The 27,359-nt window shown below is 42.2% G+C and overlaps 1 protein-coding gene and 1 long non-coding RNA gene across 2 annotated transcripts; both read right to left on the bottom strand.

Annotated features, from left to right (window-relative positions):
* Window positions 1-476: 476 nt before the first annotated feature.
* LOC121395638 lies at window positions 477-3,049 on the bottom strand. Its single transcript, XR_005962606.1, has 2 exons — window positions 2,820-3,049; window positions 477-2,771 (listed from the first exon to the last, which is right to left on the bottom strand). It is a non-coding gene; the product is annotated as an uncharacterized LOC121395638 (long non-coding RNA).
* A 5,369-nt stretch (window positions 3,050-8,418) lies between these two features.
* spib.L (Spi-B transcription factor L homeolog) lies at window positions 8,419-23,527 on the bottom strand. The gene is given in 6 exon segments (NM_001086179.1): window positions 8,419-9,938; window positions 12,149-12,311; window positions 14,599-14,801; window positions 18,511-18,598; window positions 19,104-19,128; window positions 23,455-23,527. Coding segments are annotated over 6 exon segments (846 nt in total). The 5' UTR covers window positions 23,478-23,527; the 3' UTR covers window positions 8,419-9,594.
* Window positions 23,528-27,359: the final 3,832 nt, after the last annotated feature.

Genomic DNA, 27,359 nt, shown 5'->3' on the forward strand with positions numbered 1-27,359 from the left:
TGTGGCGATCACTCTTTGATAAATATACCCCAATGTCTTTGGGTATCTGTATTCACTGATGCTTAGTTATAGTGTAGACACCAAAAAAAAAGTGCTCAAAGGAAACATATCACCAAAACAAATGCATCATAAACCCCTAGATAGATATCATAACCCCTGTATAAAAAGCTATTCAGTACCAGTCCTCCAGGGGGCAGCACAGGCCAAGAAACAAGGAGCTGATGAAGGAATTGACTGCACTGAGGCTTATTATTGAGGGGTGACGTTTATGATAAATTACCACCTTCATTTTATGTCACAGAGGGAAGTCGTCCCCTATGTTAGTGATGCAAAGTGAAAGGGGCTTTATTAGCCAATAGAATCACTCGTGCACTAGTCCTACAGGTGATTGCACCGGAATACTGGCCATTCTTATGAAATGATTCCTTTAGCTCATTTTGAGGATTATTTCAGGATCTTCTCATATTTGTATTGATAATAATCCTATTTACAGTCTTGTCACGGGAATGAAGTTGGCTGTGTAAGATAGGCTCTTGGTATGGCCCAATGAGGAACTTGCCTGTCCAGACTCAAGCTCCAATCAGATGTGAGGTAGGAGGGCAGCGTATTATAGACCCCTACACAAGCTATGAACCCAGCTGGTTGCCATTCCTTGTGCCACACTAGCCAGCCTTACTCTACTGCACGTGCACCACCGATTTTTGAGAAAAGGAAAGCCATGTGGGAAGTACCTCTGGCTGGTGCAATGCTCAGGGTACAACGTAAGGAATTCTATTCACAGGCAGATGCCCAACTAATGAGCACAGCCACGACTGGGAATTGGACTCTCTCCCTAAACTCATGTTTTCTATTGGTTAAACCCCATCCTGCTCTCTGTCAGGTTGAATCCAGAATCTATAACCAAATTAAAATTGCAAAGCAAACAAAATTTGCAAGATTAAAGTAGGGATGCACCGAATCCACTAATTTGGTTTCGGTTGAACCCCCAAATCCTTCACAAAAGATTCGGCCAAATACCAAACCAAATTCTAATTTTCATATGCAAATTAGGGGAGGGAAGGGGAAAACATTTTTTACTTCCTTGTTTTGTGACCAAAAGTCACGCTATTTCCCTCCCCTAATTTGCATATTCAAATTAGGATTCGGATTTTGTTCGGCCGCGCAGAAGGATTCAGCCGAATCCTGCTGAAAAAGGCCGATCCCGAACCAAATCCTGGATTCGGTGCATCCCTAGATTAAAGGAATAGTAAACCTTTAGAATTTGGATCCAGAATTAGAAATGTATTTAATCTGCAGAGGATGATGTTAGATCTGCAATAGAAGCCGGGTCAGCAGGGGGGAGTGGGGTACAGTGCGTATTCCATTCTATTATTACACTTCTCTCTGTCAGTCGGTGTATCTTCTTGTGATTAGATGTTCCCTTCCAGTATGAGTTATAAAGGACAAGTAAGAGGCAGATGAACTTTCCTTCGCTGGTTTCATAGTGAATTACTGACAGGCCTTTTTATACTCCAATGTTTTAATGTACCGTTTTACTTCCCTTTAAAAAAAAAAAAGAAAAAGGGAAATGCCAATGGGTCCCAAATCCCAGTGTGTTCCCTCCTCTTGTGATACATCCCTGCCATGTCCTACTTTCTACTTCTCTGCAGACTCTTATAGGGCCACTCTATTTCAGCAGAATTGTGATTGGCTGGGGGGATCTCTGTGCTTCATACTTATATGTCATCATAGGGAGAGCTTGATCATCCCCAGGATATATTATGCCTTGCCCCTAGATCATGTTAAATCATGCTCCTACTGGCATCTTTAACACACCAGGGAGACTATGGCAGTTGCCAGCCTGCCAGAGAGACAATGGCTACCGAGGCAGGAATGAAAGCTGAGCCCATTAACACCTTCATAGCAGCTCAGGGAAATAAATCAAAACAGAAAATACATAGGCACTCACCTCATAGGGAAGCTGTTGCGGCTCCTTTGTGTGATCCCTTCATATGGGAAGAGTGTGCGTTCTTGGTGCTCCCTTGTCATGTGATTGTGTGTCTGTGTTATTGTATGTGTGCAGCACTTCTATACAAGCATTCCATGGGTCTTTCACACTCTCGCCTTGTACCTGGTCGGATCATTCCATTCTCATGCACGTGTCTCCCCCCCCCATACGCATCGCTCTTAGGCCTCACTCTGCTCTCAGCAAGGGGCCCTGTTTACTAAACTGATCTCAGAACAAACCTAAGCCCCTCCCCCTCGTTACAAATTCCAACCCGTCATTTTAAATCTTTTCTGGGCAACCTTCGACCTTTAAACTACTACTCCCAAATCCCAAAAGTACAACCCTGGGAGTTGTAGTCCAATGATACTCAGAGGGGCTCAGTTTACTGCCACCTTTATTAACCACATGCAAGTGATCCTTGCCTTGCGCATATCATGCCTATATAGGTTGTTTTTTTTTTTTTTAAAACCATTTACAGAATTATTTGGCCTGTAATTGCCATAGTCCTTTTTTTTTTAATGTCTTTTGGAAACGGTAGGTTGCCTTCCTTTGTATATAGGTATATATATAAATATATAAAATATTATATAAATGTTAATGAATAATCAAGAGGTACATAGATACACAGTGAACTACAAGAGCTCCGTCGTCATCTGTGAAGTCTTCAGTAGCAGCTCAGTAAAGAAGTCGCTCCTTCCCACGTTTTACTCCCCTGCCTGCAGTACCCCACTCTCACCTCTTGGGGCAGCTCTTTGTACTCACCTCTATAGTACCCCACTCTCACCTCTAGGGGCAGCTCTTTGTACTCACCTCTGCAGTACCCCACTCTCACCTCTAGGGGCAGCTCTTTTCACTGCATATACACCACTAAGGCTGACGAAGAGCATCACATTTTAACCCCTTCACTGCCGTCATTATCCATGGTGGTTCCATGAATCTGAACTCCTAGGAGACTGAACGTTGTGTCGTCCATTAACCCTATAAGAGGTTCTAGTCAATGCGTTGGCAGTGTGAAGATTGTGGCACTATTGAAGTCTTTGGGGTATATTTATCAAAGAGTGAAGTTAGAGGTTGCAACAGTCTGCTAGAGTGAAATTCCGCCACTCTCCATTCATTTCTATGGGATTCTGAAAGGCGTATTTATCAAAGGATGAACTTTCACTTTCCCCCAATGATAAGTTCTCTTTTAAAAATCCCATAGAAATGAATGGAGAGTGTTGGAATTTCACTCTAGCGGACTGTGGTGATCTCTAACTTCATTCTTTGATAAATAAATATACCCCTGTGTGTGAAGGGAAGTTACATTCTATTTTATGGCTTATTTTTGTGTATTCTTGGTTTTATTGGCATTTGTGTCAGTTCTGGAGTGAGGCTGGTTGTGTTGTGTAGTGCAGCGCTAGATTAAAGTCCATGTGAGAGGGAGGGAGTGAGTGGGACTTGCATCCAATACATCGATGGGGGGGAGGGGTGGGAGGAGTGTGAGGGGCCCGGCGGGGGCTGCTGAACCTCAATTGTTTGGGTTGGGTTTGAGCAGAAACCCGCGGGCCCCTCCGCGTCTCTATCGGTGGCTTGTCTCGTAGCTTGGCGCGTTGTGTATCATATTAGACTTACGTATTTTCTATCTGTGTATTTTATAAACTGTATCATTCCCACCAAATGTCCTGGAATAAAAAAAGAAAAAGTTGAGCCGTGGCTGATGTTTGATTCTTTTTGTCTTAATCGAAAGATGCAAAACGGAAGGCTCAGAATTCATTATGGAAAGATTATTATTAACATGTATTTAGAGCACAAAAATATTTTGCTGTAAAATGTGTTCAAACACAGAACGTACAGAATTACCTACATAGGACATAGCGTTACATACTTAGAACAAACAGAGTTACATACTTATAGCATACAGTGTTACATACCTAGAACATACAGAGTTACATATTTAGAAAATAGTGTTACATATGTAGAACATACCGTGTTACTTACTTAGAACATAGTTACATACAGAGTTACATACTTAGAACATACAGTGTTATATACTTAGAACATACAGCGTAACATGCAGAGTTACATACTTAGAACATACAGAGTTACATACAGAGTTAGACTTAGAACATACAGTGTTGCATATTTAGAACATACAGAGTTACATACTTAGAACATACAGTGTTACATATTTAGAACATACAGAGTTACATACAGTGTTAGATAAGAACATACAGTGTTACATACTTATGACATACCCCAGGTCCTGAGCAGTCTGGATAACAGGTCCCATACCCGCATACAAAAAGAAATGTTCATTCTCATGATTCACGCCAGCCTGGTTGTGCTACAGCTTCAAAAAAAAAAAAAAACTGTGAAGGAGCTGAAATGAGAAGCTTCATGTCATCCCCATGTTGCCTGTTACTCTGTATATTGTCAGGGCTCTGGGCTGGTACAAGTCACTGTCGGTCCTGACTGTGTACAAACAAGTTTTCACTACAATGTACCAAACATGACTGTTCCTTATTTCCACCAACATATTCCCTCCTGGGCTTCCCAACCCTCCTCCTTATTATATGAGATCTGCCCAGTGCCCCCTATTTCTTCCCTTTCTCTATAGTAAGTGATCCCTTCTATACAAACCAGGGAATTATAAATGGGATGGAGAGAAGGTGACTTAGTTGTCCCGGGATCACTCTTGTCCGATGTCTGTCCATGTGTAGCCATTGTATCTGCTGGGTATCAGCACCCACTCGATTCACACTCACAGGGAGCCCCATGTACAGTATTTGAGGCATGTCCCCTTATTCTCATGCACACTCTATGTCTTGGGCTCATTCATTTATTTCTGTGTAACGCCTCTGTTTTCACCCTTTTTTATTGCTCCTGCTCCCATTCAGCACAACCACGTTACAGATCTAAGGCAACGTTTCTGTTCCAATAATTCGAGCAGCAAGTAAGTGTTCACTCCAAATCTCACTCCAAATCTCGCACCAAGTGACCTTCAATTTGGGCTTCCTGGAGAACAGGCTCAGTCTTCCTTGTTTTAGCCCTTTGGTTTTGGAACGACTGCTCTAGTGATGTGCGGGCCGCCCCAATACCCGCTGGTCAGGCAGGTACGGGCTGACCTTGCACCGCCATTTGCAGGTGGCAGTTGGGTCCGGGTTGAGCTCTTCTTCCTGCTCTCCCATCTGCCACCTTGGACTGCCGACTTCCGGGTTCCTTCTTTATAGATGCGGGCCTGCTTGCCCCGCCCATTTTGTGACGTCATGGTCGGGCGCGGACTGTAAAAGGAACCTGGAGGTCAGGCATGGGCTGAGGGAGGGCTTAAAGGAGAACTAAAGCTTAACTAAAGAAGTAGCTAGAAATGTAATACATTATGTTTTGAGCTTCTGTACCAGCCCAAGGCAACCACAGCCCTTTAGCAGTAAAGATCTGTGTCTCCAAAGATGCCCCAGTAGCTCCCCATCTTCTTTTCTGCTGATTCACTGCACATGCTCTGTGCTGCTGTCACTTACTGAGCTTAGGGACCCACTCACAATATACAGTACATATAGAATAGAAATGTCACAATATAAGGCTGATTAGTAATTAATACAGATAATTACTACATGGCAGCACAGAAACCAGTGCAATTAGCATCAGAATTTAATAATCAGCAAACCTGTAGCATCAGCTTATATTACAGGGGAAGCTCATTTTCTGCTGGATAATTAGTGACGAGCCCTAAGCTTAGCTTCTCAACAGCCAATCAGAGCCCACTGAGCATGTGAGTGTCACAGACACTTTCCAAGATGGTGACCCCCTGTGACAAGTTTGAAGTCCTGGATCATTGCTGCTATTGACAAGCTGAAACTTTAGCCTCGTGCAATAAATTCACTATATAAAATATGCCATTTTTAGCCACATTCATTTTTAGGGTTTAGTTCTCCTGTTCTGGGAATCTCTGCCACTGGAATATCTGTATATGTTCATCCCACAGAAGAAACTGGTTGTATTACAATACCTGCCAATACCCCTCCATGTGCATTTAGATACACACACACAGCTACACACACATGCAGCTCCCACTTACAGTATATCTGGGAAACCAGCATAGAGGGATATTGAGATATGTATATATATATATATATATATGTGTGTGTGTGTATATATATATATATATATATATAGAATGTGGGGTTTTTATTAAAGGGACTGTTCACCTTTGAGTTAACCTTTAGTATGATTGAGAGTGATATTCTAAAACAATCTGCAATTGGTTTTCATTTTTTATTATTTGTGTTTTTTGAGTTATTTAGCTTTTTATTCAGCAGCTCTCCAGTTTGCAATTTCAGCAATCGGGTCGCTAGGATCCAAATTCCCCTAGCAACTATGCATTGAATTTGAATAAGAGACTGGAATATACATAGGAGAGGGACTGAATAGAAAGATGAGTAATAAAAAGTAGCAATAACGATACATTTGTTGCCTTACAGATCATTTGTTTTTAAATGGGGGTCAGTGACCCCCGTTTGAAAGCCTGCAACCTGCATCCCTTCAGCTGTTGGTACCTATTGTTTTTATTGTTAAACGCTAATATTTAGTGATCCAATGAGGAGCAAGATCCTACGGATAAGGAATCACATCCATATGAAATGGTAATACTAATAAGGATTATATGTATAAAAGATAATGAAATGAATGGAGCCGGTACAGCAAGATCCATGTTTCTCTTCTCATTGCACTGATACCCTGATTCACACTGATACTCATACGCAGAGCAATGTCACATGATGTACTTGTTCTCACTCAAAGGGCAAGTCAACCCTAAAATAAACATTTGCCTAAAGGCTCTTACACACGAGCGGTTTTTCCTGCGCGCCCCTGCATTGCGCTTTCTTCCATTCAGCCACAGGGGAGCGCAGGAGTAGACGCATTTAGTTATTGTGAAGGGGACTGTACTCACACCGAACGCAGGTGAAATGCAAAATGCTCCGTCCCACCTGCATTTGCAATAATTGAGTGCGTCTACTCCTGCGCTCCCCTGCGACTGAGCGGAAGAAAGCGCAACGCAGGGGAGCGCAGGAAAATCCGCCCGTGTGTGAGAGCCCTTATAAAACATCATTCTATGTCCGCTGCTTCTGGTTGCCTGTAATGAACAGCAGGTGGCGCTGCTGTGTCAAATTTCTTTATACTTTATATGTCAAAAACTGCTAAAATCTTGAAAACTAGGAAACAAAATGCTGAGAAGAGCAATTTTACATTCATTGGTTTCAAAGGTTTTTACTTCTTCTACATAAGAAAATAAATAGGCTATTAATACCTGCTGAGTAGTTGCCAAACTGGGGGGGCTGAATACTGATTTGCTGCCGCCGGAACTGTAGGTGATTATTACGTATGACAATGAGGTGGATATTTGGGTCCAAAGCAGTCGGAGAAATGTGGTTTCATGAATTTTATTTTGAAAATGAATAAATGCACATTAACTTACACCCATTTATACACATATGTATATATATATATTAACATTCTTTTCACAAACAACACAATTATTTACATACAATCTCTGCCCGACCAGACTGTAAGAATCGCCCCCGATACTGTTAGAAGCCCTAGTGTACCCAACTGTCAATCAAAGGTGCAGGAGAAGAAGGGAGTCTTTTAATTGCAGAGTGATATGCAAATGTCAATTGTTCCAAGGGTTTGCTAAGGGCAGAGACACACGAGGAGATTAGTTGCCCGGCGACAAAATTCCTCTTCTTCAGGCGTCTAATCAAACCGAACTGCCTTCTCTCCGGCTAGAATCGAAATCGCCAGCAGGATGGCACTCGGAGGGCTTCGTTTTCCAAAGTCGCCCGAAGTTGCCGTCACGAGGAAACCGGGCGACTCTGAAAAACAAAGCGCTCCGAGTGCCATCTCGCCGGTGATTTAGATTTTAGCCGGCGGGAAGGCAGTTCAGGGAGATTAGTCGCCCGAAGAAGAGGAAATTGGTCGCCAGGCAACTAATCTCCCCGAATCTCCACGTGTGTCTCTGCCCTTAGCAAACCCAATATGTTTGTCCTTTGTCCTAAAAGGCTTAAGAATTCTCAACTGCATCCCTTCAGCTGTTGCTGGACTCCCAGAATTCCCAGCTTTCATGTATCGACAACCCATTTATAACTAAACGTTTCTGTTAGTTCAGGCGCTGCACCCATAGATATACATTGGATCCGGTCTGTCCAACAGGAGGCTCATGGACTCATGCCAAGGAAAGACCTTGCCTGAATGAACCGTAGATTTGTACATTGGAGCAATGGGTTTCATTTTGACCCAGATTATAAAATGAGACATTGAAAAAATATAAAACTCCTAAAATGCCCTTAACTAGGGGCATTTAGTTGGCGGGGGAAGGGGGTCAGAATTTTAAAGGGGATTTTTCACCTTCAGGGAACTGTCTGATAATAAAAAGCTTCTATCATTACAAAGTTTTTTTATTTTTTTTTAAATCAAGCCTTTTCAAGATTGTACCCTACTGCCATCTTTAGAATACGCATGCTCTGCTCTTAGCTAAGGGTTCACCCACCCTACAATGCCAAGAGCCCCTGCCTTCAGCTTCACCACCAATCCAATCAATGATACACAAATAAGCCGGGTAAGGCTCTTCCCTAGGGGGCTACAACATAACTGGCTGTGGGTAGGGCCTGGTAACACAACCAGGAGGTTGCCAACCCCATGGCTAAAGGGGGAACCAAAAGACGGCAGAAAGTCAGCTTAAAAATGAAAAGTCTTGAAACCATTGTAGGAAATAAATCCAAAATGGGAAAACGTTTTTTTGTGGGAAAATATCCCCTGTGAATGAAAATCAGATATGGACTAAGAATTGAAAGTAGGAGAGAGACCCCAGAACACCCCTTTGATTTAGGCAGTGGGACAGAACCTTATTCAGGATTGGATATTGATATTTCCCTGGGTTGCTACACATACACTGCAACTGATACAAACAGCAGTTAAGTCCAAGTGGTGGAAAAAAAAAGCATTCCATGTATATTTCTGTACGTTAAAAATAACCGTTATCTAAGAGTTCCTTAAAAGGCTCCTGGAAGAGCAGAGTCCGCGCTATAAGCACCGTCTTCTCGCCAAACGGAGAGACAAGTCTCGGTGTCCTCTCGCTAATAACAATGCTCTATTGATTTATCTCTATATTAGTCTATCCAATATGGAAGAAAAGAAAAAGTAGAGCAAATTGGTAAAAGAAAAAAAAATAGAAGCAAAACAGAAGTGAAGACAAAATGGTCTCACTATAGACTGGAGAGAGTACGGTGGCCTGGTGATATCATATAGTCTTCTGAAGAGCTGCTGTCCATGATCAGAATGCAAAGCTACATCATTCTGTCTCCTCTTCATTCTCTAAACTCCTAATCTACGGTTTTCTACCAACATCACTACCACATCATTTAAGTTCCGTCACTTTCCTCTTTCTGAGGAGCTCACAAAGGTCCATTGTGAAGGGTTGGACGGCTCCTATGGCAGTTTCATGGTTGTCCTTTTCATAGGCTTCAGTAAGTACTTAGGCCAAGATTATGAACCGCAACCCCCGCTCCCATCCCACCCAATCTCAAAAAAGTCAAAACAAAAGTTGATGATGAGAGAGAATGTCTCTTTGGTCCCATTTACCCAGAGGATGTGGTCAGGTTTAGGGAGAGAGCATTCAACGTTGGCTCAACATTCCTCTCCCCCAGCAGTAAACTGTCAAACTGATACGTCAGCTTCTTTTTCACCTTGCGGATCTCCCCGGTCTTGCCATAGTTACGCAGAGCGCGGGCCATTTTCTGGTAGGTCATTTTCTTGCGGTTGCCTTTTTGTTGGCCCCAGCGGTGAGCCAGCAATTCCTTGTGTTTGGAGGAGAATTGGAAGGTCCCTCGCTCCCGGTCCAACCACCAGATGCAATCCCTCATGTCGCCGTTCAGCAGAAGTTCCAGCAGGAATTTGTACAGACGCACCTTCTTGCGTACACCTAAAGAGTTGAGATTTGTATTTAATGCATGTATTTGACTGGGATGTCTCGGAAATAAATATATGTAGGTTCTCAGTGACTCTATACCAGGTCTGGACTGAGAATTAAAATAGGCCCTGGCATTTCAGGTACACAGAGGCCCAATCAGCCCACATAGAGGCCAAACAGCCCCCCACCAGCCCACCAAATACTGACTTTCTATGGCACCTTATAGCAGCCCCTCTGGCATTTGCCAGAACCCACAGATTGCCAGTCCGGGCCTGCTCTATACTAGAGAGTTAGATGTCCTATACCTCTCTGAACCATCTGATTATTCACTCCCCTGTTCCATTAGTCAATTGCCATTCCCATTCCATTATCCTTCCATTCCACTTATGTTAGCCCATGTTCCCTTCTGTCCCAAGATTGCAAGCTCTTGTACATTTCAATACATGATACTAGTTGCAAGAACACTTCCCTTACGCGCTCCCCTATCTTTTATGGGGTTATGTACTGGTCCTCTGTATGGATCTTACTTTGTGCATTGAGCCATTTTACTGCTTAAATAGCCAATCCCAATAGCTAGAAGGTGCCCGGATACTTTTGGCTATACAGGTATGTGACCTGTTATCCAGTATGCTCAGGACCTGTGGTTTTCTGGATAAGGGATCTTTCCATAATTTGGATCTTCATAGAGTAAGTCTAATAGAAAATCATGTAAACATTAAATAAATCCAACAAGCTGGTTCTGCTTCCAATAAGGATTAATTATATCTCAGTTGGGATCAAGTACAAGCTACTGTTTTATTATTACAGAGAAAAAGGAAATCATTTTTAAAAATGTGGGTTATTGGATTATAATGGAGTTTATGGGAGACACCATTCCATAATTTGGAGCTTTCTGGATAACGGGTTTCCGGATAACAGATCCCATACCATAGACTCCATTTTAATCAAATAATTAAAATGTTCCTTTTTCTCTGTAATAATAAACCAGTACCTTGTACTTGATCCCAACTAAGATATAATTAAACCTTATTGTGAGCAAAACCAGCCTCTTGGGTTTAATTAGTACCTAAATGTTTTTTTAGTAGACTTAAGGTATAGAGATACAAATGACAAAAAAAAGCCCAGGTCATTCTGGGTAACAGGTTCCATGCCTGTAGAGTTTATGCTTTTCTATATAGTATATTGTTAGTTTGGATTAGGATAAGGCAGCTGGGGAACATAGAATGATTGCACAAACTCTGTACATGTTCTTATGGTTTGTTGGCTGCAGGTTTGGGCTTTGTAGCCTGGCCCATTTCAGTGTTGAGGATATAAAGACAAAAAAGTGACTTGAGTCAATCACACCCCTTTGAAAGCACCTAAAACTAAACTATTGCTGCTGCGAGGGTTGATAAATACAGCACAGATTATATTCCCTTTGTGATTCCTTTAAGAACACCAATTACATTGTTCCCACTAATCTTTTTTACACCCGACCTGCCGGACTGTAATTGGATGTGGTTATCTCCGGCTTATCACGGGACAGCAGCATGTGCTTTGTTCCCTACATTTTCCTTGGCTTCAGATCCTTGTTTTGGAATGGCGGGAGGGGTTAATTAGGCTGCACGTCACATTCCTATCTATGTATTGGTTTATGGTCCCAATATATTTAGAGACTGATTTTTTTGTGAACTGTTTATTGCCTTGATTTATGTCCGGGCTCTATAATCAGCTTCAACTGCCCTTGCCTTGCGTGCAACTCCAATTTACCAGCAGTCAATGGGTTTAGAGTGAGGCTGTTTGGGAATAAGGTAGGGTCTTCCTGATATATTGACACCCACTGATAAGGGACCTGCTTGTAAATGTTTCATAGATGTTCTTCCTCTTTAATATGAGTAAATATATTGACCAGGGCTTTAAATAACACTGTTTACTACCTGGGGCCAATTACAGCATGCTAATGGCCTAATGCTCAAGACAAAAAACAAGTTCCAATAAAATGAGGCAGAGTTAAAGTCTACCCCAAAATACCCCATATAAAACCAGGTTTACTGACTCTTGTGTGTATGTGGTAGGGACCTAAGACGATAAGCTCCTATGGGCCATACCATTATATACATAAATGATTATCATGTAATGGCAAATAAAAGGCAATGGGCATCAATAAGCCCCAAATAGACAGAGCCTTGGAAGGGTTCTTTCCTCATTGCCCTACATGTGTGAGTCTTTAGGTGAGACAGTACCTGGGTCGTAACCAATGCATTCCCCTGGAGAGAAGTTCTCATCAGATTCACTGTCTGATACTTCTAGGGGTGGACTCTCTGCATGGCGAAAATCTTCCTCCTCCGAAAGAGGTGGGCTCGGCACATTACCCGGCATTGAATACGAAGCATAGGAAGGATATGGCTGGAGAAAGAGACAGGACATTAGTATATGTATGCCAAATTAACCTTTATAATGTTCTTTATGAAAGGACACGCAGGAGATATGTAAGTGTGAGTATGGACATGCTATAGAATGGCCACATCTCTGAGCTCACTCACTGTTTATGGGCAAGCACTGTTACCTCACGTTGCTTCATTTCAATTCGATTCCTTTAATTAACAGCCTGACAGTTGCCTAACCCTTCCATGCTCAGATGACTTCAGGTGGCTTGGCTTAATACTTTATCATCTGGCTTGAGGAGCATGTTTGATAAGACCATCAAGCAATTTCATGGGATGGAAGTCAATCTGTCAGGACTGAAAATGTTGCCCCTATTCTTTGTTTGGAAGAGGTCTCAGATCCAGCTGTAAAGCCACAACTCATTCACTCCCATTCTGATACCCTCGTTTGAGCCATCACCCCTAAGAATTGCCAGATGGTTTCAAGTTAAAGGGATACTGTCATCGGAAAACATGTTTTTTTCAAAATGCATCAGTTAATAGTGCGACTCCAGCAGAATTCTGCACTGAAATCCATTTCTCAAAAGAGCAAACAGATTTTTTAATATTCAATTTTGAAATCTGACATGGGGCTAGACATTTTGTCAATTTCCCAGCTGCCCCTAGTCATGTGACTTGTGCCTGCACTTTAGGAGAGAAATGCTTTTTGGCAGGCTGTTGTTTTTCCTTCTCAATGTAACTGAATGTGTCTCAGTGGGACATGGGTTTATACTATTGAGTGTTGTTCTTAGATCTACCAGGCAGCTGTTATCTTGTGTTAGGGAGCTGCTATCTGGTTACCTTCCCATTGTTCTGTTGTTTGGCTGCTGGGGGGGAAAAGGGAGGGGGTGATATCACTCCAACTTGCAGTACAGCAGTAAAGAGTGACTGAAGTTTATCAGAGCACAAGTCACATGACTTGGGGCAGCTGGGACATTGACAATATGTCTAGCCCCATGTCAGATTTCAAAATTGAATATAAAAAAATCTGTTTGCTCTTTTGAGAAATGGATTTCAGTGCAGAATTCTGCTGGAGCAGCACTTTTAACTGATTCATTTTGAAAAATTTTTTTTTTCCCATGACAGTATCCCTTTAAGATTCAACAAGGTTGAGTAAAGCTGGCTATACACTATTAGATGCGCTAGTTTGGTGTGGTCGCAGATCTATCGCCAATATGCCCACATAAAGTGGATGATATCGGTTATTAATCAAATCGTTGGCCCTAGGGTTTACAACAGACTACAATGGCAGGTATACAAGATGTCAGAGCGGGGGCTGCATTAACTAGCCGATGTGGACCCCAATCTGATGAAAAAAACCAAACCTGCCCAATCGGGTGGGTCTGTCAGAGTTCCCCATTCACAGGCAGATAAACTGCAAAATTAATCTGAAGGCCTGAATTTGCAGATTAAATCTGCCCGTGAATGGCTACCTTAATCTATGGCCACCTATAAGGAGCAGACCAGGATAAGGGGTTCTAGGGATCCTTAGCATTTCATGGCTATTTTGCACAATTAGGGGCATATTTATCGAAGGTCGAAGTTTAATAAACTTCAAACTTTGAATTCAAAAAGACCAACCAAATGGAGGAAGTTTTTTTGGGGTCGAAGTGGGCCGAATTCAGCCTACTTCGAATCGTATTTGATTTGATGTTTTTTTAACTTCGACCTTTGATCTCCCTAGACTCCCCCAATTGCCTCCAATAGGGGTTCTAGGAGGTCCCCCATAGGCTAAAACAGCACTTCGGCAGCTTTTAAGCGGCGAATGGTCGAAGTTTTAAAGAGACAGTACTTCAAAAAAATTAGAATTTCGAAGTTTTTTCAAATTCGAATCGAAGTTGGACTATTCCCTAGTTAAAGTACACAAAAAATAGCTTGAAATTTGAAGTTATTCAATTCAAAACTTCACCTCGACCTTTGATAAATCTGCCCCTTAATGTAGAGCATGATGAGGTCTTCTGTGTCTGGTCAGGGCAAGCAGTTTTTTGCCACATACAAGTGTGCTTGCAATGTACTTCATAACCTTAGATGTTGAGGTCAGTCCACCAAGCTGTTCCTATATCTGCGGGTTAGTCGAGAATCACAGACATGGGCAGGAACAAAGCTTAACTGAAAGTGGAGTTTGTGGTGGTTTGCAGCGTGGGTAGGTGTAACTTGGTGCAATCTAAATGGATCAGGGTAAAGCCGGAATGCTACTGGGCATGTGTAGGCACAACAACAGGTTCCCGGAGCTGATGCATATTAGAGGGTTCAGATCATTGGGTCCTTACCGCAGCAATATATAAGTCTTCTGGCATTGGGCATGGTGCTGGGCATGGTACTGTTCCATCTAGATTCTGAACAGTGTCTGGGCAGTACTGGGGATAGGTGCCCGGAAGGTAGGGCAGCTGCACATTCTGCAGTGAGGTCAACTGTATATTCTCATATGTCTCATAACATGGATCCTCTGCTTCTATCAGATTCCACAGGAGGTCTGCAAAACCAAAAAAACAGTGCCATGTCATTACAGAGAGAATTTCTGTTATACATTAGTGGCAAGAATAATTCTGAAACCCTGAATTACAAAGGGGAAAATGTGTGTATTTCATATTCTCTCTATAAACACCAACAGGACGTTGCATTCTATTCGTGATCACTAGGGAAAGGTTTATAGAGAATGTTGCAGCAAACAGATTCCCATCAACTGTATTAATGCAAAGTTCCTTTACACAATATGGGGCAGATTCACTAAGCGCGGAATTTGCGCTAGCGTCTGCTTTGCTCACATCACAACACTTCGCCAGACGTAAATTCGCCCAGACGTTAATTCACTAACGTGCGAAGTTACGTCCAGGGCGACGAACGCTGGCGAAGTTGTGCTTGCGTTATTTCGGCAAGCAAAGCGAAGTTGCGATAGCCTTGGCTAATTTGCAAACGGCGGGAAGTTGAATATGAATGGACGTATATGTTGCAGCAAATACATTACACTACACAAGTCCAGGGAAGCTTAAAAAAAATAAAATAAAGTTGTTATATTGCCCTACACATGAGCCCAGTGTATAGTTTATGTGCCATATGTTAGGAAATGTAGTGGGGAAGCCGGGTACCCAAAAAATGTTACCGACTTTTGCAGCCTATCACCCTGAAAACCAGCGTTTTTTGGGACTTAGAAAATTTTTCAACCAAAAAATGTAGAAAGTTTTATACGCTCCATTGCACTTCGCCTGGTCTGAGTTGGTGAAGGCAAGTCTGGCGGAACAGGTAACGTTCAGTAAAATCCGCATCTTAGTCAATTTGCGCAGCTACGTCCGTTCGCCAGAGCGAAAATTCGCCTGGCGTTAGAGTGCAAAGTTGCGCTAGTGTCTATCTCCTTCACCGGCGCCCGTTAGTAAATCGTCGAAGTCTCCTTCGCCAGCGTTAGTCACTTCGCCCTTTAGTAAATTTGCCCCAAATGTGATGGCAATGGCTGACCTATTTATATGGTCGGTAAGAGGGTTTTTGAGGCCGGATATATTCCAGTAACTACAGTAGAACCCCCATTTTTACGTTTTTCAGGGGACCAGAAAAAGATGGTGTAAAATCCAGGAAAATTTAAAATAAGGGAAATGTATTATGCATAATATATAGGTGGGACCTCAAAACAACAATGAGGGGAAACTTAAAATCAGGGGATGTAAAATTGAGGTTTCACTGTATACAACTAAGGAAGGGGCTGTATAAGGATTTGGTACTGGGCGCTGCTGGCTCATTTAGTAAATAGTTCAGTGTTTGTGATTGCAGTGTCTGGAAGCATTATGGAATAAATTTGGGATCACCCCTGTTGCAGAATCTAAAGGTAGTGGAATTCTTTTGTATTGCACATTTAGCAGCCAGTGGGTTAATGGGATAGGAAGGCAACAGTCTAAGGTGCTGAACAAAGAAGACAATGGCATCACAGAGATGGATTTCCTTAACAAAATGCAGATATTAAAATATGGGTGTGGGGCTGGCTAGATATGGGGGGACTGGGACAGTGACACCTTTGTTACTGCATATCTAACGGTCAACTCCCTTTTTCCTTGCACCCATCTTGCAAATTTCCCGGTGGATTATTTGCATGGAGCTCACTTGCTCTTTGTTTCAAGCAGGAGAACGGGCTCTGTGCATGGACGCTATCTGTCAGAGCAGGGAAATATATTGTTCAAAAACAATGGCTCGTCCAGCAATTTATTTTTGTTTTGGAAATGTGGTTGTTTCCTTCATTTCTCTGGCAAAGCAGCAGCGCCGACGGGCTGAGATTCTAGTTACCTTTATAACGAAGCATTCAGCCCTCAGTGGTGCCACCTGGAGCCCAATACGACATTGCAGAACGACTGAGAAAGTTTAGCAAAGCAAAGGAAACCCACCACTAAATAGTGCTTAAATAGGGGCATTTTCAGATGACAGCTTTACTTTAAAGGAGAACAAAACCCTAAAAATAAATATGGCTGAAAAATGCCATATATTATGAGATGAACTTATTGCACCAGCCTAAAGCTTGTCAATAGCAGCAATGATCCAGGACTTCAAACTTGTCACAGGGGGTCACCATCTTGGAAAGTGTCTGTGACACTCACATGCTCAGTGGGCTCTGATTGGCTGTTGAGAAGCTAAGCTTAGGGCTCGTCACTAATTATCCAGCAGAAAATGAGGTTGGTCTGTAATATGAGCTGATGCTACAGGGCTGATTATTAAATTCTGATGCTAATTGCACTGGTTTCTGTGCTGCCATGTAGTAATTATCTGTATTAATTACTAATCAGCCTTATATTGTGACATTTCTATTCTATGTGTACTGTATATTGTGAGTGGGTCCCTAAGCTCAGTAAGTGACAGCAGCACAGAGCATGTGCAGTGAATCAGCAGAAAAGAAGATGGGGAGCTACTGGGGCATCTTTGGAGACACAGATCTTTACTGCTAAAGGGCTGTGGTTGCCTTGGGCTGGTACAGAAGCACAAAACATAATGTACAACATTTCTAGCTACTTCTTTAGTTAAGCTTTAGTTCTCCTTTAAAGCCTCATGTTTAATGTTAGAGTTTTTTTTCCATAAAGCCAAGTTTTAAAAGTAAATATTCTGCCAGTGTTTGTCCCTTTATCAATATGCCTGGATGAGTAATAATTCCATGTGCCTGACTTCTTGGAGATTCCCTCCCTGCTGTTGTTTTCATTCTTTCTGTTACTCTCCCGTGTATGTTCCTTACTGGTATATGAGCCTAATGTACTTCTGACTCCTACTAGTTTGTATGTTGTTTAACTACACCTCCCAGAATCCACTGAGAACCTTCGGCTGTTTCAAGGATGCCCACAGCTGTAGTTTAATATCAGATGGAGAGCTACAGGTTGGTTTATCCATAATGGTGCGCTCCAACACAGGGAATTGTTGTGCCCCTATTCTCATTACAATTGCCCTGAATATAGAATTATGTTGTTATGTGGTTACAAAGTATTGTTAGGGTGTGTATATTCCAGTATACAGGTATGGGACCTGTTATCCGGAATTCTCTGGACCTGGGCGGTTTTTTGGAAAAGAGATGTTTCTGTAATTTAAATCTGCATATAGTGACGGGCGAATTTATTCGCCAGGCGCGAATTCACAACGAATTTCCGTGTTTCGCCGACGACAAATACATTCGCGAAATTGCCACAAAAATATATTCTGACGCCAGCGACAATTCTAGGCCCCCATTGACTTGAATTGTCGCCAGTGTCGGAATAGTCGCGGCTTCGGAATTTTCACTGACGTCAAAAATATTTAGAATATCAATGAAAATATTTCACCGTTTCGTGAATTTCGCAGGAAATTAGCACATTTTTTGGCGAAATGAAACAGGAGAAATTCGCCATCACTATCTGCATACATTAAATCTACTAAAAATGATTTAAACATATACCCAATAGGCTGGTTTTGCCTCCAATAAGGATTAATTTTATCTTAGTTGGGATCAAGTACAAGCTACTGTTTTATCATTACAGAGATAAAGGATATCATTTTTAAAAATGCGAATTATTTGATTAAAATGGAGTCTATGGGAGATGGCCTCCCCATAACTCTTTCTGGATAATGGGTTTCCAGATAATGGATCCTATACCCGTACTAGAGTACATAGCTTTTTCATTTGCCAGTAGTAGATGCTTTACTGGTCATATGAAACAAACAGTAGACATGATATGCAGGATTATTACCTGTGTGGGTGTCAGACTCACTGGTCTGCGAGTAGCTGTTGCCATGTTTATTAAATGCCTCCAGATCGTGGAGTATGGCATCTGGATACTGGGGGAGAAAAAGAGAACCAGTTAAGGACATTTGCACTCAATAGAATAAAATGTAGAATAAAATGAATACCGGATTTGTTATTGAGTGATAGTAAAGCTGAGGCACTAGAGGTTCTGGGTGGGGGGGACTGGATGGAGGTGACATTATCTCACTGTCGTTTCCTGTCTCTCACCATCCCCTGCATGTTAGAGCACATGCCGAGATGTCTATCAGGCCCAGCACTGAGATCAGGCTCCCGGATTAACACAGAGGGGGAGGAAGACAAGTGCCTATTATTATTATTATTATAATTATTATTATAATCATCATTCCTTTCCATGGTCAGGTGCATCAAGATCCCAAGCAACCCACATGCAAATCTGCAAAGGAACCTGTGCTCCGAGGGAGACAATAAAATGGAGCAAGAGATAAAGGGACAGGGGAAAAATGCAAATATAACTAAAGGTGATTGTTGTTGAAAGAGAACGTGAATAAACAGAAAGGGGAATTCGGTGAAACTTACCTGGCAGCTGAAAGAGTTGTCAAACCTAGTGGGGAATAAAATGGGAAAACAAGAATTAGAGCCATTGCCTGCAGGGAGTTAAAGGAATTTCCATCTCATGGGATGTCGACATATTTCTACACAGGTATATAAACACATTAGGCAAGAGTTGTTTGTAATACTGGGAACCCAGACATTTAAACAGGGAATAATGTAACCCCAATTGTAAAAGAGAAGGATATTAGAAGTCACACTGAGACGTCGAATGGCTATATAAAGGCACAAGGCTGCAGGAATGCTCTTCTTCAGGCTCTTGTTCTAATATCGTTAGCCGTTTTAATAGGATACACTATTTTTAACTTCAATGTGACATCACTAGGCACCCACAATGATGTCATCATTGCCTAGATGACATCACTAATAATGTGTCCCTATAATAGATAAGCAGCTGCTCAAGAAGCAATATACACCCACCCAATATAAGGCAATAAGATGACTTTGTATAGATTTTAAACATCATAGTGACTATGCCCACACGTGTAGTTGGTATCGGACTGGTGCCGTTGCTGGGGTTTCTGAAGTCAAATTCCCAGCCTTTGTCCGTCAGAGAATGCTGGTAAATATAGTTTTACAAAATGACGGGGTCACAAGTTGTAGGAAATGAAGGCTGTAATTTGTGCATTGCATGCCTTAGTCACATGACAGGGACCCTGGCACCCGCATGGGCATCAGCCTTTGTTGTGCATGACATGTACAAATCACATGACAGTGATCTTGGCACCCGCATGAGCAGACTGGGGAGTACTTGGCAACTGCAGAGCGAGCAACTAATTACATTGTATTCATTTTCTACTCCAGGGTCGTTCTTGTACTTTAAAGGGGTTGTTCACCTTTAAATTACATTTTAGTATGATGTAGAGAGTGATATCCAGAGACAATTTGCAATTGGTTTTCATTTTTTATTATTTGTGGTTTTTGAGTTATTTAGCTTTTTATTCAGCAGCTCTCCAGTTTGCAATTTCAGCGATCGGTTGCTGGGGTCCAAATGACCCTAGCAACCATGCACTGATTTGAATAAGAGACTGGTATATGAATAGGAGAGACCTGAATGGAAAGATGAGTAATGAAAAGTAGCAATAACAATACATTTGTAGCCTTACAGAGATATATGTTTTTAGGTGGGGTCAGTGACCCCTGTTTGAAAACTGGAAAGAACCAGAAGAAAAAGGCAAATAATTTAAAAACTATAAAAAATAAATAATGAAGACCAATTGAAAAGTTGCTTAGAATTGGCCATTCTATAACATACTAAAAGTTAACTGAAAGGTGAACCACCCCTGTCTTTATTATGCAGCAAAATGGGAAATGGGTGTTTTACAGGCATTTTGCCACCCAGTTACTAAAATAGCATTTTTTTTAACTGCCATTAAATGTTTAAGTGATTTCTCTGCTTGTAAATGGAACAGTAAGTAACTTGTTAGGTCTTCTTTAGTTTCTCTCCCAAATCGGCAATTCAGGCATGTTTTAGGGTAAGGGCACACTGGGCGATTCGGGGAGATTTAGTCGCCTGGCGACTAATCGCATTGGCTTTGCGGTGACCAATCTCCCCGAACGCCTTCCCTCACTCTGCGCTGGCTAAAATGAAAAATCGGCGGCGCTAATCACACCCGGCGATTCATTTTCAGAAGTCGCCCGAAGTTTCCTCGTGAGGCAACTTCGGAAAATGAATCGCCGCGTGTAATTAGCGCCGGCAATTTTTCATTTTAGCCAGCGCAGAGTGAGGGAAGGCGTTCGGGGAGATTGGTCGCCGCAAAGTCGAGGCGATTAGTCGCCAGGCGACTAAATCTCCTCGAATCGCCCAGTGTGCCCTTACCCTTATGGCTGAAATTCTAGCTATATTTGCAACAGTGCATTTCAACCTCAGCGGTTACAGATCTTATCTGAATCCCACTGTAGTTGACATGTATCAGATCTAGGCGTGTTGGGGGGAAGTCAAGAGAAGACAGTCCCTTGGCCAAATGTTCTACATCCAAGAGGTGCTTGAACCCCAAAATAAACACTGGATTTTTCTTTGCCAGCTGAAAAGTACCTGAAATCACTTCCCTTCTTGTCTTAAAAGGGAAAGACCTAAAAGCCAATTCAATAGGAGCTGCAGGGGACAATTGTTGGAGCTTTTCAGTTTAATATGCAGAATGAAACAAGAAAGGCTGGCAAGGCAGAAGAAGCAACACTATGTTATGAAACCTGGATATATCTAGTAATAGACAACTGCATTAAGTATATGAAAGAACTCCAAGTGGCAGCCTGACCTGCAACTGCTCAGAACAACTGCCGATCTCAAGCTGTGGTGACCCCTTCTCCCAAAAAGGAGGGTCATGTGATAATCTCATATTTTGCAGCAATATCTGAGTGGTCCATTGGCTTAAATTATTGAACATATCTACTGTGTCACAGGAATTGCCTATAAACATTTTGGGATTGGTGGTACCCATAGGGTTAAGGTTTCCATACTGCTCACTTCTACTTTTGTGTTTCCTTTTTCCCTGAATACAAATGACATTTGCACGGCTCAGCATCTTGCACCCAGAGCTTCTCTGCAGAAAGCACCATTGTCAATATGGAGTCAAACGTCTCACCCAGCGGCTCCTCACATTTTCCACATGGAAAGTTCCAGCTCACTAAAGTTGTCTGCCCAAGAATAACTTATTTGTCATTTAGTTGTCTTCCCCTTCAAAGTCATGGGGCATAAAGTTCCAGCCGCCCACAAGATATAACTCAGTCTATGAAGCTTCATCTCCCAAGGGGCCGCGTTTGCATAAGAGGGAAAGTGTAAGAACAGGAGAGAGAGACTCAACTATTCTACCGCGTAAAGGTACCAAACAGAATGCTAAAATTACCTTACAGGCCCAAAATAAAATCATTTGTATGTAAGTCAGACTAGTACCCGTGACACAAACTAGAACCTTAGACAAGATTATCATTAGATTGAACCAATATGGTGTAGGGAGGCTCTCAGCTCAAAATGTTCTTGGCTGTGATCCCCTCAACTGGGCCCAGGGACTTTAGACCTTTCACCACAATGGAAGAAAGAAGGTGAAGCGTAAAGGGGCTATTCCTAATCATCACGTGCATTTGTAAAGAAAAGCCATCTTCTCTGGGTGGGAATAGAGGAACATATCATTCTACCATGGTTGGTGACAATCTAGTCCCTGGTTAGACCCAAGTCTGAATCCAGTCCTTCATTGTAGTCCATGATTTGGTCAACAATCCTTCAAACACCTACCCACCCAGTCCAAAACAGTATTTTAGTTGTGCTGATGTAGTTCCAGTAGTATCTAAGACATCAAGCTTAAGTGGCTTTCATTTTAGACTCTCTAGGGAGCTAGACTAATGAATAACGTCTATGGATTAGACTACATGTACTCTATAATTATCAGATCAAGCAGCATGGTAGCTCACATTCAAACGGAGAAACTTCGACATCCACATGCACGAGTCTCCCTATGAATTTGTCTTCTGTTAAGCATTTATAGACAAGTATCAAGCAAATATTATCAAAGTTATCGTTCTTTGTGTTGTAGCAGATGCACACACACACACACGCATACACAATATCTTTATCTAGAACTGCTACCGAGACCAGTCTGATAACACTAGACCAGTATGATTGTCCCTGAAATATATGACGTTCAAGTCAAAATTTCTGCAGAAACCATGATTTTTATCATAGTGACATACCCCTACAAACTGAAAGTGACAGTTTTAATTCTGTATTGCTGTTCTGCTCCAGACACTTTTACATGCAGAATCTATAAAATTGCCATATCTGGACCAATGACTGAGCCATAACATCATTTTTGGTGCTAAGTCACATGACAATGCTTTGCCTTCATCTTAAATGCCACATGGGAGAAAGGATTGCTTTGGCTGTGGCCAGTGGGGACTACATTCCCACCATAATACATTGACATGACAGATATGGCTTTATATTCATTCTGCGCAGAGACATAATAATAATAATAATAAAAATAATAATAATAATAATGTAAATAGAAATGAAGGAAGGTGCCAGTGCCGTTCCCTCTATATGATGCACCCAAACTATACCGCTCCTTTAGAATATAAAGTACAATGTGCCGTGCCCCTGAATATTTGACTTGTTTCTATTATTTGGCATCTTTGGAAACAATAAGAAAGGGATAGGGATCCTCAATTTGTCTTTAAAAGAAGTTAATAGCTAATAATTCAATTTCTTTTTTCACATAGGGGTCCCTTTCATGCTCTGCTGTAAAAACTTTAAATTTACAGAGATTCAGTTCAACACCAAATATTAAAACCCATCTTCCCCTCAAAAATACAGTCCATCACTTACCGGAGTGAATCCAGGCTGAGCATTTTGAGAGCAGAGTGAAACCTAAAATGATGCACTTCGAACCCTTTTGCTGGGTTTTCTGTACTCTGTGCTTCAACTTTCAGCTCGCCTTTTTAAATCTTCCCCCAGGGGAGGGCACATGAGCTCACTTCAAAATTTCCCTATGATGCGGGTGGAGCCAGCGATTTCACAATAGGACAGCCTTTTTATTTTTCTTTCATCAACCTGTAAAATAGTCTTATTAGTCGCTGGGTATTAGGGGAGTGATACTTGGTTGATAACCCAGCAGTGTTTGCCTAACAAAATACTGTGTTTACCTTGCACTCATAAAGAACTAGATAAGAATTTTGAGGCTTATCTGTTTGGAAGATTCTCCTGTCTGCGGCTGAAACTCTGAATTATTTTTAAATCCCTTCATTTGTTTTGTTTGCTGTCTGCTCCTGGCTTGGCCTATGTGTACTTTAACTTTTTTTTATACATAGTTTTAGTTTTGTTTTTATCTTTTCCCCCCTGAATTAGGTTTAATAGTGGCATCTTATTGTTACTACTGAGAAATGATGCTGTATTTAAAGGGGTGGTTCACCTTTAGGGTAAGGACACACGAGGAGATTCAGGGAGATTTTGTCACCTGGCGACTAATTGCCTCGATTATCTCTCCCAACTGCCTCAGCGTGTCTTCCCATGGGCTATAATGAAAAGTCGCCTGCGCTAAGCACACGTGGCGATGCGTTTTCCCAAGTCGCCAGAAGTTTCCTCCGTGAGGCAACTTCGAGCAACTACGGAAAATGCATCGCTGCTTGTGCTTTAGCGCAGGCGACTTATCATTATAGTCTATGGGAAGACACGCTGAGGCAGTTGGGGGAGATTATCGCCCAGAAGACGAGGCGATTAGTCATCAGGTGACAAAATCTCCCCGAATCTCCTTGTGTGAACTAACCCTAAAAATTAACTTTTCGGGGGTTATTTATTAAAGTCTGAATGTCAAAAACTCAAAAAATTAAAACATCCGAATTTATTGGGAAAAAAAAAATCGAATTTTTCTAAATTTATTAAACCCAGAGGGGTGTTAAAAGTCTCAATAGCAAAGGGGAGACTATTGGCTAAGACACACACACGCTGCTGTTCTCAGGGATCTCTCTGTAACAATCAATGTTTTTATATATAAAGGGCCCATGTATATCATTTTAGACATGCAGGGCCAAAGGCTGATGATGGAGTCAGATCCCTAATTTATGTTATCGTATATTATTATCATTATTATTATCAACATATTTTTAGAGCGTCAACATATTTTGCTGCGCTTGTAACCCTTGTTTGTTCTATAACTGTAAGACCCCTGTTCTTTATAAATTAAGGTATATAGTGCTGCGTAACTATATAATTAAATAAAGACATTGATATCAGGAAAGGAATAGTCAAACATTTTGGCGTTTGGGAAGAACAGATGATTTTGGATAATTATGTGTAGAGTGATACTAGCATGGCAGATAACTGTACTTGGAAAGTTGCTCAAGTCTAGTTGTTGGGTTTCTCCAGTGCGTGCAATCCTCCTGCCTATTGCATTAGTTGTGACAACAGAGGAAATCCATTATTTGGCCTTGCAGCGTGTTAACACCTCTGCAGCCCAAGCATTTTGCAACATAATATGTGTTTTGCGGTTGGTCCTGGGAAATACTGACCACCCTGTGACTGTAATAGAAAATTTTAAACTATTTAGGTTTAAACTGTTTTTTTTTTGGCCAAAAGAGGTGGTGAGGTCTCCACTTACCTTGTTACTTACTTACCTTGATCTATTAAAACATTTGTTGTATTGTCAATGAGGTGTTCAGCCTAAATCTCAGCCTAACTCAGCCTAACTGCCCTTCAGCTTCCACTAATATCTGGAGTAGAACATATTCGTTCAACCCAAACCTCAACCTTATTAGACTTCAAGCTTGCCTCCCACCATCTATAACTTTGTACCCACAAGGGGATGCCCAGCAGTGTGCCAGAGTCTGAAGGCACCCGAACATTTGCTCCGATGGTGTTTATATAATATTTATATATATATTTGCATGAAATAATATATTACCCTTTCAAGCAGGCCAAGATTATAGTAAAGTGAGATACAAACCACAGAGCAGTGGTTCCTCCCCAGCCACAGCAGCCATGCTCCCCTCATTTTTTTGGGGGACTGGTGCCACTTGAAGGATCAGTTCTAACGTCCCTCCCCTCACCCCAACAAGGTTGAATCACTTAAAGGAGAACTAACCCTAAAAATGAATGTGGCTAATAATGAAAATTATTGCACCAGCCTAAAGTTTCAGCTTGTCAATAGCAGCAATGATCCAGGACTTCAAACTTGTCACAGGGGGTCACCATCTTGGAAAGTGTCTGTGACACTCACATGCTCAGTGGGCTCTGAGCAGCTGTTGAGAAGCTAAGCTTAGGGGTCGTCACTAATTATCCAGCAGAAAATGAGCTTCCCTGGATGTAATATAAGCTGATGCTACAGGTTTGCTGATTATTAAATTCTGATGCTAATTGCACTGGTTTCTGTGCTGCCATGTAGTAATTATCGGTATTAATTACTAATCAGTCTTATATTGTGACATTTCTATTCTATGTGTACTGTATATTGTGAGTGGGTCCCTAAGCTCAGTAAGTGACAGCAGCACAGAGCATGTGCAGTGAATCAGCAGAAAAGAAGATGGGGAGCTACTGGGGCATCTTTGGAGACACAGATCTTTACCGCTAAAGGGCTGTGGTTGCCTTGGGCTGGTACAGAAGCACAAAACATCATGTACAACATTTCTAGCTACTTTAGTTAAGCTTTAGTTCTCCTTGAAGCAAAGAGCAATGTGAAGGCAAAAATCTTCTAGCATGCAAATTCTCACACCTACCTCCTGTAACTTTTTGCTTGCCAAGTTAAAGGAGAAGATATGGCTAAAAATGAGGACTACCATACAGAGAACCTCACAGCCTGGGTTCCCCAGGCTCTGCTTTATGGTAGTTATGCTACTGGCAGAGAGCGAAATTGCTTCACAAGTTGAATTTATGGATTAAACAGAGAAGTTCATCTCTTAGGGTCAGGGCACACAGGCGGATTCAGGGAGATTAGTCGCCCGGCGACAGAGCCGGGCCAACCAGGCCAGGTGCCCTAGGCAACCTGGTGGGCCACAGCGCCAGCTCAGTGCGCGCTCGACTGCGCATGCGCAAAACTTCAATCCAGCGCGCATGCGTGAAATGTGTTTGCGCATGCGCAGAAGCGCATTTAAGCTAAAGACACCAGCGGCAGTCGAGAGAGATGGGACCGGACACGGGGTAGGCGGCAGAGCAGGTACGTGTCTGGCGCCCCCCTCAGCTTTGCGCCCTAGGCAAGTGCCTACTCTGCCTACCCCTAGTTCCGGCCCTGCCCGGCGACAAATCTCCTCTTCCTCCGGTGCGACTAATCTCCCCCCAAACTGCCTCCCCTGTCTTCCTGCAGGCTAAAATATAAATCGCTGGCAGGATGGCACTCAGCTCAATTTGTTTTCCGGAGTCGCCCGAAGTTGCCTCATGAGTTAAAGGGGAGGCTATTTGCTGCTCCTGGTTAAGTGACACCTAACGCAATGTTCTCACCTTGTCTCATAAATCAAATGGCTCTGACAGTCGCCCTGCACCCCGTACTGGACATCCTAAGACAGGGCTGTGTCATAGAGTTGGGGGTCGGCCATATTTGGCTGCTTGATTTCCAGTCCCTGGTTCTGATTACTGACGAGGAACCAGGGACCAGATCAATGGCAGGAAACCTGTTTCCCACAGCAAAAACAAAAAGGTTGTATTTAAATTTATTTATGTGTGTCGGGCTGAGTGAAGAATGATCTTTCCTCACGGGGCCACTGTTATATCTAATGGAACCTCATCCTCTCCAAATAGCACAGTCA

This window comes from Xenopus laevis, chromosome 7L, assembly GCF_017654675.1.
Source record: "Xenopus laevis strain J_2021 chromosome 7L, Xenopus_laevis_v10.1, whole genome shotgun sequence".
In the NCBI taxonomy this organism is placed as follows: Eukaryota; Metazoa; Chordata; class Amphibia; order Anura; family Pipidae; genus Xenopus; species Xenopus laevis.